This window comes from Polypterus senegalus, chromosome 3 (assembly GCF_016835505.1).
Source record: "Polypterus senegalus isolate Bchr_013 chromosome 3, ASM1683550v1, whole genome shotgun sequence".
In the NCBI taxonomy this organism is placed as follows: Eukaryota; Metazoa; Chordata; class Cladistia; order Polypteriformes; family Polypteridae; genus Polypterus; species Polypterus senegalus.
In genome coordinates, this window is record NC_053156.1 from 149,116,346 (window position 1) to 149,134,622 (window position 18,277).

The following is an 18,277-nucleotide window of genomic DNA, read 5'->3' on the forward strand; positions in this document are numbered from 1 at the left end:
GCCATCAAACCACTAAACATATCACAAGCAAAAGCATTGTGTTTGTTGTAATGTATCTTGTTGTCTTTTTTAGATAAAAAATACAATTATTCATCTTGGTTGTTTTTTAAGTAATTCTTATAAGTATGTATGACTACACAGTAAAGAAATCGAAAGATTTTTTTAATAGTGTAATAAAATACTTGACACATCTGCATATTTACACAAAATAGGTTATAGATATGCTATATTTAATTCTTCTTGCATAGGTAACATTTGAACAAGTTCTTTTCTTATTTTGAAGTGAATATGATGCTGATGGCCATTTTATGATTTCAAAACCAGTTCCAAATAAATATTTAAGCATTAAACTTAAATCTTAAACACCACTCCTTTTTCTGTACATAGTTTTCTTATGATTTTGGCTATGTGCTTGGGGTGGCTGTCATGCTGCAGAATGACGCTGGGACAGATCAGACGCATCCCTGATGGTACTGCATGATGGATAAGAATCTGCCTGCATTTATCATCAGTGAGGGGGGCATCAATTTCATATCACCAACACTGTTTGTGGACATGCAGCCCCAAACGTACTGAGAGCATGCACAGCACTTCACTGTTTGCCTGCAGGCATTCATCCGTGTACTATTCTACAGCTCTTTGGTGAACTAAGTACCTTCTGTCAAGTGTTTGTGTGAGCACCTGCTGCCATATTTCTGCATCCCAGTCCTGTATTTTTTGTGTATAGATAAGTTGTTTGATTTTCTTTCCTCCTTAGAGGAATGGCTGCTTGGTCACCAAGAAGACTAGTTCTAATAAGACTTTTCTGAAGTATATATGGGTGTACCAGGATCCCACTACTGTCTGCCAGTTCTGAGCTGATAGTGGTTCTGCGCATCTTCTGATTTTGAAAATAAATAATCTTGATGTATTTCTCATTTGCTGCATTCAGTTTCCCTGGCCAACCAGTGTGTTTAATGTCCTTGTCCTTGTACTTCTACATAAGAGCTTGTGCAGCACATATGGAAGCTCCTGTTTGCTATAAATGTTTTGCTTTGAGATGATGAAAGAATGACCACCTTGTGTCTTGTCTATATTCTCACTTTTGGCATGATGCAAGATTTACAGCTTAAACCACCAAATCTACCACATTCTCCTCTTTTCAGTATGGTTGTCTCTTTCCCCGTTTCATTCCCTCTACATAGCTGTTTCTGTTTCAGTTAATCATTTCAACTCAGTTTACACATTATGTCATTATCACTTGTTTGTTATATTTATTGAATTAAGCACTGAACTGTGTGCCAGCAAAGATTTAATTTTTTTAACAGGAAAGTGGTTTATTACTATGTTAGTTTTTCTTCTTTAAGGGCATTCAAATATCTCAAAGTATTGCTTAATTTTTTGACATAGAAATGTTTGGAACTTTAAAATTATCTCTTTTGTTGACAACAGTAATCCACAAAACATAAAATAACTATGATAAACAAATTTTGTGAACTGTCTGAAATATTCATGATCAAAATCAAAAATAAATTAAATGTGAAATTCTATAATTTTGATCAGTCGATCTTTCTTGTAAATAAAATATTTCAAAATTACCATTATAGTAATGCACTTTAAAAGCAACACTTTATAATGAGGTAACATAAAATTATTTACAATTTCATTGTATGAGGTAACATAAAATTATTTACAATTTTACTGTATATCACAGTACAGTATTAGTGGGTAATGGTATCAGCAAGAATAAAAAAAGAACAACATGTGCATTGCAATTAACTGATGCTAAGAGCTGACGCATAGCATTGTACTGAAGTAATAGTACTGAAGCGTCAGTTTTAGCAAAATTAAATATAAAGACATTGCCTCTAAAATATAAGAGATGGAAGATGAGTTTTCAGGCCTAGTTCAGTATTATTTTCAATCTAATAGCATTATGAAGCTTGGTAATATATATGTTTAATATCTTGCTTTTCATTTTCTGAGTAAGATTTGTGAAAAGTATGTTTTTATTTGAATGTAATAGATTGATACATGGACTTCTAGTTTTATTTTTTGTAATGATTATGCTTTATTGAACAATTCTTAGTTGGAGTTTTTGTTTTGTTTTGCAGGGTACCCCTGAAAGTGGAACAGGCGAATAATGCACGTGATGCCTTGGCTAAAGCTGTGTACAGCCGGTTGTTTGATCACGTGGTAAAAAGAGTGAACCAGTGCTTTCCATTTGAGACATCATCTTGCTTCATTGGAGTTTTAGACATTGCGGGGTTTGGTAAGTTCAAGTTACATTCCATTTTTATTAATTGACGTATTTGCAAAATACATTACTATTAATTGCTTCTTTAATCTTATCGCTTTTTTACTTATGGGAAAGGTACATTGTACTATAAAAGAGACCAAAAGGAATCAGAATACAATAATCCCTCCTCGATCGCGGGGGTTGCATTCCACACCCCGCCGCGATAGGTGAAAATCCGCGAAGTAGAATGTTTGTATGGTTATTTTTATATATTTTAAGCCCTTATAAACTCTCCCACACTGTTTATAAATATTCCCTGCACAATTATACTGCATAAACCCTTTGTATTCTCTTAGATATTAGGTAAGATTCATTGAAATTATGTATGTAAACACACAGTTTATATACAGTAAAACCTAAATATTATTTTAAAGATATCGAGTGTCTCCAATATCACATATGTTACAGCCATTACAATAGACAGGCCACCAGCAATAAATACGTACAATGCAAGAAAAATTGTATACAGTAAATGTGTGTACAGTGACACTAAACGTACGTACATGTACTAAGTACTGTAAGTAGAAAATTAATTCTAGTTACCAACAATGACACGACGACTTGTCCAATAACGATGAGTTTAGTTTTACTGCACAACAAAGGAGAGCGTCACAGCTCTTCTAAAGGAGCCTCTTTAGACAACTGCATATCACCGCCGTTGTTGTTCTTCCGGCAGTCTTCAATCCAAATCCCTAAAGCAGATTCCATCCAGTCTACTGCCTTATTACATCCACTTACAACTCATTTTGCACCCTGGTTAAAAGGACACTGCAGCCGTAGATCGTATATTCCTTTCCTACTTTTTAAATAAAAAGAATCATAGCCTCATTGAAGCAGTAGCAGGAGCAGATCGTTTTGAAGCCATAATGAAGGGATTGACTATACACAAAGATAAACACAAAAGAGCACAAAAGTTAACTCTTTACACAGCAAAACACGTTGATGCTGAATGAGCGAGACGAGGCTTCCTGGTTAACATCGCATTCAGCACACAGGAACTTAACTGCGTGCTCTGATTGGTTAGCTTCTCAGCTATTCGCCAATAGCGTCCCTTGTATGAAATCAACTGGGCAAACCAACCGAGGAAGCATGTACTGGAAGTAAAAAGACCCATTGTCCGCAGAACCCGCGAAGAAGCGAAAAATCCGCATTATATATTTAGTTATGCTTACATATAAAATCCGTGATAGAGTGAAGCCGCGAAAGTGGAAGTGCGATATAGCGAGGGATTACTGTAGTCATTTTGGATATCTTGGCTAATTTGCATGTTTTATTTTTACATGAAATGAATTTGTCACTCTTGTCACAGAATACTTCACATATGAAGTCAGTAAGTCAGTCATTGTCCAATACATTATATCCTAACACAGGGTCACGGGGTCTGCTGGAGCCAATCCCATCCAACAGAGGGTGCAAGGCAGGAACAAACCCCAGGCAGAGCACCAGCCCACCGCAGGGCACACACACACATGCACACCCACACCACACTAGGGACAATTTAGGAACACCAATGTACCTAACCTGCATGTTCTTGGACTGTGGGAGGAAACCGGAGCACCCGGAGGAAACCCACGCAGACATAGGGAGAGCATGCAAACTCCATGCAGGAAGGACCTGGGAAGCAAACCCAGGTCTCTTTACTGCGAGGCAGCAGCGCTACCACTGCGCCACCATGCCGCCCATACATATGAAGTACTTTAGTAATTTTACAAATTGTGTTACTTAATTTAGTAATCATTAGCTAGTCCTTCCAGCATCTTTGAATATCATTGTTATGCAATATCTGTGATTTACACCATGCCACAAAATACAGTGATGTATTCTTAATAGTTTATAGTAAAATATTTTCATTATATACATATTCCAGGAAGACCTAAAGTATCGAACTCCTGCATGACTACATCCTAGCAAAGATAGAACATTTTAGAACTAGCAGTTTGCGAGATGCCTACCCTGAACTCAAGTCCAGTAGAAAATTGTTTCATTTATCTGGGATTTTTGCAGTCAGCTCTATTTAGTCATGGCACCAGGAATATTTTTGCTTTAAAGTATTGAACTCCTGCATGACTACATCCTAGCAAAGATAGAACATTTTAGAACTAGCAGTTTACGAGATGCCTACCCTGAACTCAAGTCCAGTAGAAAATTGTTTCATTTATCTGGGATTTTTGCAGTCAACTCTATTTAGTCATGGCACCAGGAATATTTTTGCTTCAGTAGTGTTTGAGAAATTGTGACCACTAGGGGGTGTCACTTGTCCGCAATCCCCAGGCACAATTACTGAGACTTCAGTCTGGATTCTTGCATATTTTTATTTAAATAAAATACCTCCCAAACTTTTGTTTTCCTTAAAATCCATACAATCGTAATTCCTTCTCCACTCCTCCCAGGCAAGCTTTGTCCACATCCTCCCAATTTCAACTCTCTGGGCTGTGTTGACTACTCCCTTTTTTTTTTAACCTAACCAGGGAGTAATTCCAGTTCCTAATCACTGCCTTTGGGAAGCTCTTTTGATTTAGGTAGAACCACTCCCAGACAATGGACTCACCTCCCAATTGCTCCCTTTGGCAGCACCCATAGAACCCAACATGGTAGCCCTACAGAACCACATCTTCTATGCTGCCATGCAGGTATCCAAACAGCCCCCCTAGTGTATGGAAAGGCAATGTGAGCACAGGATGTAGTCTCCCTGTGCCTTTATTTTGCCCTTGCTTCCCAACTCGGATAGGAAATGTTAACCATCCTGACCCAGATTCCCCCACAGGGTAAAAACTGCCAGCTGTCCCTGTTGGGAACAGTGTCCACCTTCAGCAGAATTCTCATTAATCTATAACATTGTCCCCTTCTGAGCTAAGCCCCTGAAGGCAGCGAGGCAATTCCTGTGAGGGTGTCACAGAGTCCACCATGCAACAGAGGTTGCTGAATACTTCCTTATGTTTTCCTCTTATTTCTATCATCATTCTGACCTCTATAATCTGGTTTGTCATCTCCCCAGCTTTGGATGCAGTCATGGGTAACCTCTTGGTTAGTACCATTGTTGGAATTAGCACTACTTGGTTCTCCTCACATACAGTGGGTACCGAAAGTATTCAGACCCCTTTCAATTTTTCACTCTTTCTTATATTGCAGCCATTTGCTAAAATCATTTAAATTAATTTTTTCCCTCATTAATGTACACACAGCACCCCATATTGACAGACAAAAAAAAGAATTTTTGAAATTGCTGCAGATTTATTAAAAAAGAAAAACTGAAATATCACATGGTCCTAAGTTTTCAGACCCTTTGCTCAGTATTTAGTAGAAGCACCCTTTTCAGCTAATACAGCCATGAGTCTTCTTGGTCTCATCAGACTAGAGAATCTTATTTCTCACCATCTCAGAGTCCTTCAGGTGTCTTTTAGCAAACTCCAAGATAGAACTTTTTGCCCTTTATTCTAAGCAGTATGTGTGGAGACAACCAGGCACTTCTTTATCACTTGTCCAATACAGTCCCCACAGTGAAGCATGGCGGTGGCAGCATCATGCTGTGGCGGTGTTTTTCAGCTGCAGGGACAGGACGACTGGTTGCAATCAAGGGAAAGATGAATGCGGCCAAGTGCAGGGATATCCTGGACAAAAACCTTCTCCAGAGTGCTAAGGACCTCAGACTGGGCCGAAGGTTTACCTTCCACCAAGACAATGACCCTAAGCACACAGCTAAAACAACGAAGGAGTGGCTTCACAACAACTCTGTGACTATTCTTGAATGGCCCAGCCAGAGCCCTGACTTAAACCCAATTGAGCATCTCTGAAGAGACCTAAAAATGGCTGTCCACCAACGTTTACCATCCAACCTGACAGAACTGGAGAGAATCTGCAAGGAGGAATGGCAGAGGATCCCCAAATCCAGGTGTGAAAAACTTGTTGCATCTTTCCCAAGAAGACTCATGGCTGTATTAGCTCAAAAGGGTGCTTCTACTAAATACTGAGCAAAGGGTCTGATAACTTAGGACCATGTGATATTTCAGTTTTTCTTTTTTAATAAATCTGCAACAATTTCAAAAAATCTTTTTGTCTGTCAATATGGGGTGCTGTGTGTACATTAATGAGGGAAAAAATTAATTTAAATGATTTTAGCAAATGGCTGCAATATAACAAAGAGTGAAAAATTGAAGGAGGTCTGAATACTTTTTGTACCCACTGAATATCAGGAATGTCTTTGTGCTGCTTTCCTTTATTGTTTACTGCACTGGATTTGCTTACTTGTACAGCCAAATCACTGTTGGGCAGGACTTCTATTTTTAGCCTTAGCAAGTAGACAGCTATCCTTCCTTCTGAACAGTACTTCAGTGGTTGCTTCCAGCGTTTGTACAGCACTGTGCAATTGACTGGATTAGTGTTTCCACTTCACTGCCAGCGATTACATGGTTCCATCATTTAGAATCGTAAACCTTCCAGTCTGGACATTGCCTTGGAATGCTTAAATCTGTCAGATTCCTTTCTTTATTGATCTCAAGAGGGGTTTGAATTTTACTGCTGTTCCCCTTAGAATCAGCCAGCATCTCTGCATACTAAATTGCAAAGCAAACAGTATCGTGGGAGTTTGAGTCTGGGCAGCTCTTCATATGACCAGTTTGCCCTGGCAGCACCAATTTAGGGCTGAGTTCCAGGCATGTATCTTGTCCTTGATCACTAATTAGTAATTCTATGAGGTAGTCACTCACCGAAGATTGTTTTCCCCGATTTCAGAATGTATCCTATATATGTAACTCCCAGGCTTCTTTGTGGTTGGTCATATCTCTTTCCTCTGCACTTACTACATATACCGTAGAGCTAATTTTGCCAAGCTAGTGCAATTTTATAAAAATGCCCAAGCTCTCTACCTTCTTTAAGTCAGGTGTATACAACTGCACTCAATTTGTGTCTGAGTCCTGCTCTTCCTTAAGTTCAGAAGGTTATCAGATGAAATTATTTAAATCTTCCAACATTTAAGCTACAGTACCTGCAAGAGAAATTAAACTTGTATGATCTGTTGTAATTTACTTGAGGATCTTGCATGTTGGGCATGAATCTATACAAAAACCTATGTCTTTGTCTCATTTTCTTTGCAGCTTCATGATTGTTCATTGTGTTCATTGCAGTGTGTCATTCCTGTTTCAGGGTCTTTTTTTGGGTAATATTCAATTTAATCCTGTGTTCTCATGAAATTCCTCCAAAATATCAGTTTTCATCCTTCACTTCAAAAACATGCTGCTAAGCTAATTGGAAGCTCTAAGTAGTCCCATTGTAAATGTATACTTGCGTGGACCTTGCTTTGGATGGCCGTCTTCTCCTGGGTTTTTTTTAGGTCAATTTCCTGGTGTCTTATGCTCTGTCAGTTACCATAAGGATTGAATAAGAGTACGGTATTGATGGAAGTGTGTTTTGTGAAATGTGAAATTTTTGTTGTCATGTTTATGAAGTAATATTACATATTTTCTATCTAGAATATTTTGAACATAATAGTTTTGAGCAGTTCTGCATCAATTACTGCAATGAAAAACTGCAACAATTCTTCAATGAGAGAATTCTTAAAGAGGTATGGATTTTTAACTAACATTGTATATGTGCTTTGCTTGATGCCATAAAGGTGACTATTTGGAATTCTTATTCTAGTACCACTGCTTGTTAGTGGTTATAGGGCAATAGAAATCCAACCCGAAAACTTTTTATTTTGTTCATTTTTTTAAATGTCCTGTAGGTTCGTAATGCAACTGTAGATTTTTTCTCTGAATAATCATATAATCTATTGAATGTATATATGTGTGTGCCTTCATCTGTTAGAGAATAAATGTAAAGAAAATTATATTTATAATGCTTTAAGTGTGTGTGTGAAAATTAAGCATAATAATTTTAACAATAATATGTAACTGTATTGTTTGCACATTAAATTAATAACATTTGTTCATGTTTCAGGAACAAGAATTATACCAAAGGGAAGGACTTGGAGTAAATGAAGTGCACTATGTTGATAACCAGGACTGTATTGGTATGTATGGAAAACAATCTTCAGGCATCCTATCCTATCCTAAGCTAGTAGTGTTCAGTCTGTTAAATTAGATGTTTAACAGAGAAGACCTGAGCTATTTGCTGATAACTTTGCTGACATGATCAAAGCTTATGCCTGATTGCTCAGCATCAGTGTTTCTCAAACTGGAAAATACCTCAAATATTTCAACAAATACCTCAAATATCCCTTTTCAAACATAATCTAATTTAACAGCCCAAATATAGCTATTTGGAAAGACCCTTTAAAAAATAAGTCTTCGTGCTCACAAGAACAGACTACATACATATGGTTGACAGGTTATCTCAGCCCAAACAGGATCTCTGCCCACTCCATTTATTTAACTGTAAATCAGTTGTCTACCTCTGTCTTCCTTTAAATGTCCTGGTGCTGTGTCTTGTATTTCAAAAGAAAAAAGGTAAACATCTTTTGTTGCTATTTTAAACTTGCACTATAGCCTGCAGGGTTTAAATTCTTCAGACCTTTGATCGTGAGTGTGCAAATGAATGGCATTCACAGGAGGTCCTAACTGATAGAAAAAAATGAATTTCTGAAATATCCAAGTAGTTTCAAATGTATACCGTAGATCCCATTATATAAGCTGAGAATTTCGTCCTAGATTTTTGGCTTGGAGTTTGGGGGTCGGTTTATACAACGAGTATCGTTTCATATTCAAGATTTCCAGCGCAATGCCGGTTTTGCCGATGAATACGGAAGTAAATAATGACGAAACCACAGAGCCATCTTTCAGATGAAGAAGTAACTTTGCATGCCGGTACTTTAAATTAAATAAAGAATTTATTCAAAAAAGTGTTTTAGTTGTTGATTTTATTAATAAAATTTATAATAAATTATCGGGAAGTTTAAAATGAAATTTTTGTTTTGATTTACGATCAACATCTTGCGTTAAACGGATGCGGTCACGTGTATCGCTTGCGATTGTAAACAAACAACCGAGAGCGTTAGTAGCGTCAGTCGGAGCCCAGATACATGTGTTTGTGGATGTAATTTCCGTCATTGCAGTGATTTACCTATATATATAATTCATTAAGACCATGCCAGCAAGACACAGAATTGCTAAGGAAGGAAGAGAAGGTAAAAGTAATCGATCGCAATCGAAACGAAGATGGACATTGTGTGGAAATATCTCCTCCCTTACTGCAGCCCAAAGATGTCAAATTAAATGGTGAGTACAGTATGAAATTGTTTCTAGAATAGAATGCCTTTTATTGTCACTATACGCATCTACAATGAGATTAAAAGCAGCTCCTTCAGTGCAGAAAAAAGTTCTGTATAGAGCTTGTATGGTTGTTTTTTAGCTTTAGCATAACGGCGGATCTGCGGCCCCGCTTCTGCTTTCTTTCCCTCCTCCGTCTGTGTTGTCTCCTAGACCCGACAACAATCCATGGAGAGCCCGCTGGTCTCGCTATGTTGTCTGGAATGTTGTGCGTGTGATGAAAAACACTCGAAACAGATGTCTGGCTCTGGACAGCGATGTCTATAAGGTTCTGAATGGTGTAGCGGATGTTCGCCAAACCGATTGTGCACAAACAAGGACAAAAAAAGTACAAAACAACAAAAAGTGCACTGAAAAGGAGAGCCCTGAGCAGCTGCGACCATGCGTGCCGCCATGCTCCTAGCTTAATCGAAGTAGGCTTGGCACTTTTTATAACTTTTTGGTTAGTACATTAGAAAAATGATTAGTGTTTTGGTAAATTATGCACATTATATTATATATCAAAAATGCCGGCAGTCTCAAATTCTCGTCGATAAACATTATAAATATACCCGAAGAGACACTTTTAAGGAAATTTTAGAATATTTTGCTTGGAGAAGGGGGTCGGCTTAAATACCGGTCATCGGCAAATACATGTAATTTAGTAGGTAGAGAAGGGGTTCGGCTAATATACCGGGTCGGCCTGTATTCGGGGATCTACGGTATGTGAAAAGACTGAGGAAAGAAAGATGCATAATTAAGATGAAAGAGTAGTAGAATTTGGAACCATGGTGCACATTGATAAAGTGTCATAGTATATATGTTTCAGATATTATTAAACATGTTACGTAATAAACCTACAGAGTTCATAGAGTATTACTTGTAACAACAAAGCAACCAAAATCTCCTTAAAATTTGTAAAACAAGTGGAAGGGGGTCTGTGACCAAGTGAAAATAAACTATCCTAAAATCGATTTCTCAATGGAAAAACATATGGCAAAAGTTACAGAGACTGTGTTACAATGCAAGTTAAATTGACAGATTCTGTGTAACACTTTCAAAGCTAGCAAATCATGATAGCGTAGTATATAGAATTTGTAAGCAAGAATTTAACAAGTAGCTATTCAGTCTACATTTAACATCAAAGCATACAATTAAATCTAGGGAGAAATTATTTTAATTTCCAGGGAATAGAAACCAGAAAAAAATTTGAGCTTGAGGTGAGAGTCCTGTAGTAAAGATCACAAATAGTAAAACATCAGTGTGAGGAGGCATTATCTCTCTAATAAACTTACGTATTGTAAGAAGTGTAGAAGGATGAAGCAAATAGCAATAGATTTGGAGATAAGCTTTTTTTGTAGTGCAGCATACTATATAAGCCATAAGCAGGACATAAAAATGTTTCATTGCTAATGGACCATTTGTTATATGAACTGTTTTCTGAACCTAGTTTTCTTAGCTTTGATGCTGTAGTACTGTATACCACCACAGAGGTGAGAGCAGTTTATACTTGTTTAATGGGATAATAGTGTCTACTTTGTTTGATTGTACACCAGTATCTTTATTTTTAAATGCCCCTTGCGTCTTGTTTGGCTATATAATGTAGTAGTCATTGTATTAGCTGTGGTTAAGCAGTAAGAATTAGAATAATCAACTACCCATTCTTCATTTCTTCAGGCACCTCAGAAATCTACTATGCTTGTCTGTGTATTCATCTCAGTCCTTGTTTTGTGAGTTCAGTTTGTCCGAGATCTGTAAGCCAGAGTAACTAATGTTTCCATTCCACCTCTGTCAGAGCTAATCAGGATGTGACTCCATCTGTAATTCCAAAATCATATAAGAAATTTTTGTTGCAACTTCGCCTTGCAGATTTGACACATTATTCCTACATGCAATTTAATCATCCAGATTTACCAAAACAGCTGTTGTGATGTCATCAGCAAATGTGATAATGCAATTACCAATGTATCTGGCTATAACATTTATGAATGAATGTGCATGTAGACTGAGGCAGTAGCCTTGTGGTTCTCTAGGGTTTAAAGTCAACATTAACAAGACCCTTTTTTTGCCTTTATCAGCTTTCGTCTGCTACCACAGTGTTTTAAGAGCAGTTTATTGAACAGTTTTATGAAAGCCAGTACTTTAGTATTTAAATACTGTAATATCACTGAATAAGCAAACTGTCAAGAAATGTAATGTTTACTCAAAGGTTGGAAATCTGACAATCCACTTGCCAAGAGTAGAAAAGAGTTGAAATTGTTAGCCTGAAAGTATGCAGAGTTCAAAGCCATAATATCAAATACACTAAGAACAACTTATCCTTAAGGTAAAACCAAAATAATTATCTGTGAGGAGAAGCACTCAGTCAATACCGTTAATCAAGGATTACTTAAACAAGTAAAACAGAGATTTGTTTAAGTAATACCCACAATCTTGGACATCGACTAGCATGTGGCACCAGCTTAGAAACAGTCACATTATTGATGTCTTGCAATGCAAATTCTGGGACTGTGTCCCAGCAATAGGCCATTATGCCAAGGCAAAAGAGTATAAAATGGCAGTATACATGGAGAACAAAATGACCCAGGATTTCTCAAAGCAAAACAATAATAAAAATAAATAACCTTTCAATTAAAATATGTAATAACAACGGTGTATGTGAATTCTATTTTGTTTATAAAGTGGTAGTAGAAAAGTATGGTCAAACAACTAAAGTTAGCCATGCAATGAAGTGGTCACAATAAAGAGAAGGGAAAAAGAAGGGTGATAGCAGTTTGAATATATCTGTTGTGAACTGGTAACATTTCAGTGTTTTAAATATTTCAGATATTTGTGAGTCCATTTAATGTTGCTCTCTGTTAATCTGTTTGAAATATAACTTATACATGTACTATATTAATAAGGCATCCATTTACTCATAGATTTAATTGAAGCAAAACTTGTTGGTGTACTTGACATTTTGGATGAAGAGAACCGTTTACCTCAACCCAGTGATCAACATTTCACAGATGTTGTACACAAGAAACACAAAGATCACTTCAGACTTACAGTAAGTTAATCCTTAATTTAATAAAGGCCATTTTAACTGGATAACTGTTTGCCCTTAAACTGTTGTATAAGTAAGTTTTGTGAAGTACAATATATGATACATGTACTCATGTGCTGAAAAGAGGTTGTGTGTTTACAACAGAACACTGCTGTCTTTAGCAGCTGTAAATTGGCGCTAGTTTTATAAAGATTAGCAAAGTATTTTAAATCATTTTTCAGAGTAGTAAATACTATGATGCCATTTTTTTTTGAATGCTATCAAGTAATTTCACTTGCCATTCAACATCATTGTGTGTTATGAACAAACAGTAATTTTGTGAAAGATGGACTGACACAAAGTGGAAAAGTGTGCTGTGGTCTGACGAATCCACATTTCAAATTGTTTTTGGAAATCATAGACGTCATGTCCTCCAGGCCAAAGAGGAAAAGGACCATCTGGATTGTTATCAGCGCAAAGTTCAAAAGCCAGCATCTGTGATGGTATGGGGGTGTGTTAGTGACCATGGCACTATTAATGCTGAAAGGTACAAACAGGTTTTGGCGCAACATATGCTGCCATCCAAGCAACGTCTTTTTCAGGGACGTCCCTGCATATTTCAGCAGGACAATGCAAAGCCACATTCTGCATGTGTTACAACAGTGTGGCTTCGTAGTAAAAGAGTGCGGGTACTAGACTGGCCAGACCAGACCTGTCTCCCATTGAAAATGTGTGGCACATTATGAAGCGCAAAATACGACAACGAAGACCCCGGACTGTTGAGCAACTGAAGTTGTACATCAAGCAAGATTGGGAAAGAATTCCACCTACACAGCTTCAACAATTAATGTCCTCAGTTCCCAAACGTTTATTGAGTGTTGTTAAAAGGAAAGGTGATATAACACAGTGGTAAACATGCCCCTGTCCCAGCTTTTTTGGAACATGTTGCAGGCATCAAATTCAAAACGAGTGAAGATTTGCAAAACAACAATGAAGTTTATCAGTTTGAACATTCGATATCTTCTCTTTGTAGTGTATTCAATTAAATATAGGTTGAAAAGGATTTGCAAATCATTGTATTCTGTTTTTATTTACGTTTTACACAACGTCCCAACTTCATTGGACGTAATAACTTTATGTGTAGAGCATGCATACTTGCTTGGCTCCCACTATAGGTTGCAGTCTTGTCTTTTCCATGGTATGACAACAATTTCTGTAATACCTTATTTCTCAGTTGCTGGTAAAGATGAATTGACTGATGAGTATTTGAGTAGTGTTTCTATCTTAAAAGCATTTAACCTCAGTTTGACTTCTTGTTGGATTGCTTTAATTGTTGAATCTGCACATTCTCCTAATTTTCCGCACAGTTTTCCTCTAGATACTTAAGCTTCCTTCCATTATCTAACAATGTGTCCACTAGGTTAATTGTTCACTCTGAATTAGGTAAGTGAAGTTCTACATATGTACACACATTAGACTTGTGTTGGAATGGCATCCTATTCACATTTATTACCTGACTTGCAACCACACCCATCATAGTGTGCCAAAAAAAGCATGTGAACAAAACAAGGTGGATTTATATTTCTGATTTTTTTCTGGTACATGGAAGTAAATAAGTACTTGAAATTCATCATGAATAACTGTCTCTTACTATTAGCAAGTGTTTTATTTTTTTTTCAATATAGTTAAAGATAAAGTAGGACTCATACCCACTTTGCCATTTAAACTCCAGGGCCTATGCCGATAATTCTTCAATATGTATTGTTTCTACATAAAATACATATTTTAGTAAGCTTAAGCTACCACTCAGTTCCTCATAGCTGGTGATTTACCATTAGACTTATTTGCTTACCTTATAAACATACACAACTTTTTCACATTTACACTTTAAGACTTAGTTATTTTCTGATGTCTGGAATTTTATATCAATATATGATTTTGTTTATGATTGATACCTAAAAATTATTAATCATACAGAAAATAAGACTTTATTCATTTTGAGCAATTATTAAAGTTAAGTAGGAATAAATAAAGCTATAAACATCAACTTTAAAAAATAATTTGGAGCATTGCCATAAGTTATTTTCAGTGTTACAAGTGTGAAAATATGGTTTATTCGTTAAATTCCTGCCCATAAAAAGATAAACATAAATCCCAAGGCTGACATATTAAGTGACCATTAAGATTTAGTAAATATACTTTAAAAAAACATAAATGGAATTAGTTTCAGTATATTATTGTTTGCTGAAAGTCAGTGTTAATGTTTTCCTTCAAGCTTTACTGAAGATTTAATAAAGGTGAAGAAGTGAATTAGAAGTTGCATAGTTTGTGCATCAGATATCTTCTTCTCCACTGTATGGGACATTTCCTACAGAGAAAAGAGAAACTTAAATATTATGGATTATAAATCTTGTATCAGATATAGTTGTACTTTGTACATTACACAAAACATAAGTCTGTCTCAATTGAAATTAGTGTCAGAAGATTGTATTGCAGGTGACTTTAGCAATGTAAGATGATATCTGGCACCATCCGACAAGGCACATGCTGAAATTTAAGAATATTACAAAGAGGTGTAGAAGTGATGTAGAAGGTCCAGAGGAGAGCAACTAGGCTGATTCTAAGACTGAATGATATGAGTTATGAGGAGAGATTAAAGATATTGAACCTTTTCAGTTTAAGCAAATGAAGACTAAGAGGTGACATGATTGAAAAATTTAAAATTATGAAGGGAATAAGTGCCTTTCCTCCCAGCTGTTACTTTAAAAAAGTCTTCAACAAGAACACAGTTGAAAACTTGCTAAGGACAGGTTTTGTAAAATTTAGAAAGTGTTTCTTCACGTAATGAACAGGGGACACTTGGAATAAATTGCCAAGTAGTGTGGTAGAGAGCAGGACTTTAGGGATCTTCAAATAACAAATGTTATTTTAGACCAGTGGTTTCCAAACTTGATCCTAGGGACAATTGGTGATAATAATTGATAATTACTGATCTAATTTAATTAGCTAATTTTTTTTACTCTTCTCGTTATTCTGCATTCAGAAAAACACAACAGTATGGTTTTTATATTTATAAGACATTTAGAAATATTTCTATTTTTTTCTAAAGCTATAAATGCTTAACTCTTTTGTTGTTGTCCTATTATTTTCCCCTTTTCCTGTGTAGTTTGCTCCCTTCATTTAACACTAATAGTGACAATTAACAACCAGCACAGCAGACACCCGGGATGACGAAAGCAGCAACAACTTCAGTGTCAAACTCACTAATTAGTGAATAATCAATTAAATAACCATAGCATCTGGAAAAGCAGAAAGAAAAATAGATTGAAAATAATGTTAACGACTTAAAAAAACCTACATATTGCCCATATAATTACATGAGGCTACTGCCTCAGTCTACATGCACATTATTGCTTATTACATTTTAATAAAAATCTACCAAACTTAGTTTGTAATTTATACATTGACTCCAAAACACAGAAATTGGGAAATAATAACTCACTTAATTAGGCTAAGAGTCCAATGAAAAACAGAAGTTGGTTTGAATAAAAATCTGCAGCCACAGTGGGTCCCCAGGAACGAGTTTGGGAACCACTGTTTTAGTGAATAAGATAGATGAGCTTGTTGGACTGAATGGCCTGTTCTTATCACAATTTCTGTAGTGTTCTAACTTGCAGACTCCACACAGAAATTATTCCAACACTTAATAGAACATATTACCTTTTGGATGAACAAAAGCCTCCTACTTCACGTGAAAATAAAATGTTATATTCCTGGAATTTAGTGAATATTTTGCTTTGCTGTTTTTATATTTAGTGAAACCACAGTTTCAATATGTCATAACTAATTTATGATTTTCTTACCTATAGGTTCCTAGGAAGTCTAAGCTGGCTATTCACAGAAATGTCAGAGATGATGAGGGGTTCATTGTCCGACATTTTGCTGGAGCAGTGTGTTACGAGACGGTAGGCTATATCAATACTTAAGTTGACTAAAATTACAAATTGGATTTGATTTGTTCTTAAAGAATTTCCTGTGATAAGTCAATTTGTCCTGAGTGTTCCAGGTTATTTATTTGAAAATAGTATTCAGAAAACCAGTTAGTTTAGCAGAATAATAAGTATTGCAGCCTATCCTTTCTGTTCTTTAAAGGAGTTGATCATGTTTGATTTCCAGACCCAGTTTGTTGAGAAGAATAATGATGCATTACATATGTCTCTGGAGTGCCTGGTGTCTGAATCAAAGGATAAATTTATGCGAGAACTTTTTGAAAACACCAACAATATCAAGGACTCAAAGCAAAAAGCTGGAAAGCTTGGATTTATTAGTGTGGGCAACAAATTCAAGGTAATGAGATATTTTGTTTGTATCAGGTAAGACTGGTATAGTTGAAATATTCTTGAAAATAGCCCTCATGTATTTTTCCATCAATTTGTGCAATAATTTCACTCCATTGTAATCCTAACATTATACGAGGTGTGGCAGAAAAGTAACGAGACTGATTTTTTATTTACCAAAGTTTTTGTTTTTTTCAAACATCAATGTTATCCCCTTCAAAGTAGTTCCCTTGGGCAGCTACACACCGATGGAGACGTTGTTCCCACTGTTGGTAGCAGCGCTGGAAGTCTTCAACCGGTATGGTCGTCAGCATGTCCGTTATACTCTTTTGGATGTTTTCTGAAGTCCCGAAATGACGTCCTTTAAGGACATTTTTCAGTTTAGGAAAAAGGAAAAAGTCACACAGACTGAGGTCAAGTGAATAAGGGGGCTGGGGAACCACAGGAATGCCTTTTGAGGTCAAAAATTCTGTTATGGAGAGGGCAGTTTTTCTGCACCATTTTGGCACAGACCTTTCGCATGTGCAAATGTTCAGTCAAAATTTGATGAACGGTAAATCTGTTCAAATTAAATTGTTCAGTCAACATTCTTAATGTTAAACGACTGTCTGATCTCACAAGAGTGTTCACACGTTTGATGTTTTCATTGGTTTTTGAAGTTGAAGTCCTCCCTGAACGGTGTTCATCTTCAACGTGTTTTCTGCCTTCCAAAAATGATTTGTGCCAGCGAAAAACTTGAGCTCGGGATAAAGAATGTTCCCCATAGGTCTGTTTTAACTTTTCAAACGTCACACTTGCCGTTTAATGACACAACGTTGCTCCAAATTCCGCTGTTCCATTTTGCGTAAAGCACAACCAAAAACACAACTTCGCTAATAGCAGTCACAAATATCACGTAGTTAATGGAAGGAGTTGAAACTCGCACTGAGCTATGGGAGAGTACTGATACACATGCTCTATCAAGGACAACAGCGCAGCGTTGCCAGATCGCTTGCAGTGTTGCCAGTCTCATTACTTTTCTGCCACACCTCGTACATTCTGTACAATCCATTGTTGAAAAAGTATTGTTAGATGGGTAGATCTTTTAAATACTGCTTACACTTAATGGTTACAATTCAGATATTAAATGTGATTGTCTTATTTGCAAAACTTGCCTTTCTATCAAGTGTGTATTTTTTCATATTCATCTTCATGCATTTACTGAAAAATATTTTTATATAATATAGCCAGTCTTAGTTTTACACATTGTTTCTATTTTTGTTATTCTGGTGTTTTATCTTTCAAAGAATCTGATTATTTCTTTACATGTTTCTGTTTTTGTACTAAATCAAATTTTATTGTCCTCTTCTCATGAATGTTATTCATGCTACTTGGTTGTAATTTGCTTTGAAGTAGG

General features: G+C 36.4%; 1 protein-coding gene across 1 annotated transcript in view; it reads left to right on the plus strand.

Moving 5' to 3' along the window:
* The window catches only part of myo6a (myosin VIa), a 191,874-nt gene that overhangs the window by 115,322 nt on the left and 58,275 nt on the right, over positions 1 to 18,277 (plus strand). Inside the window, exons 6-11 of the mRNA XM_039749773.1 lie at positions 2,069 to 2,251; positions 7,744 to 7,835; positions 8,213 to 8,285; positions 12,441 to 12,568; positions 16,414 to 16,509; positions 16,721 to 16,891. Of these exons, the coding sequence (XP_039605707.1) occupies positions 2,069 to 2,251; positions 7,744 to 7,835; positions 8,213 to 8,285; positions 12,441 to 12,568; positions 16,414 to 16,509; positions 16,721 to 16,891 (743 nt within the window). The remainder of the gene's footprint in view (positions 1 to 2,068; positions 2,252 to 7,743; positions 7,836 to 8,212; positions 8,286 to 12,440; positions 12,569 to 16,413; positions 16,510 to 16,720; positions 16,892 to 18,277) is intronic.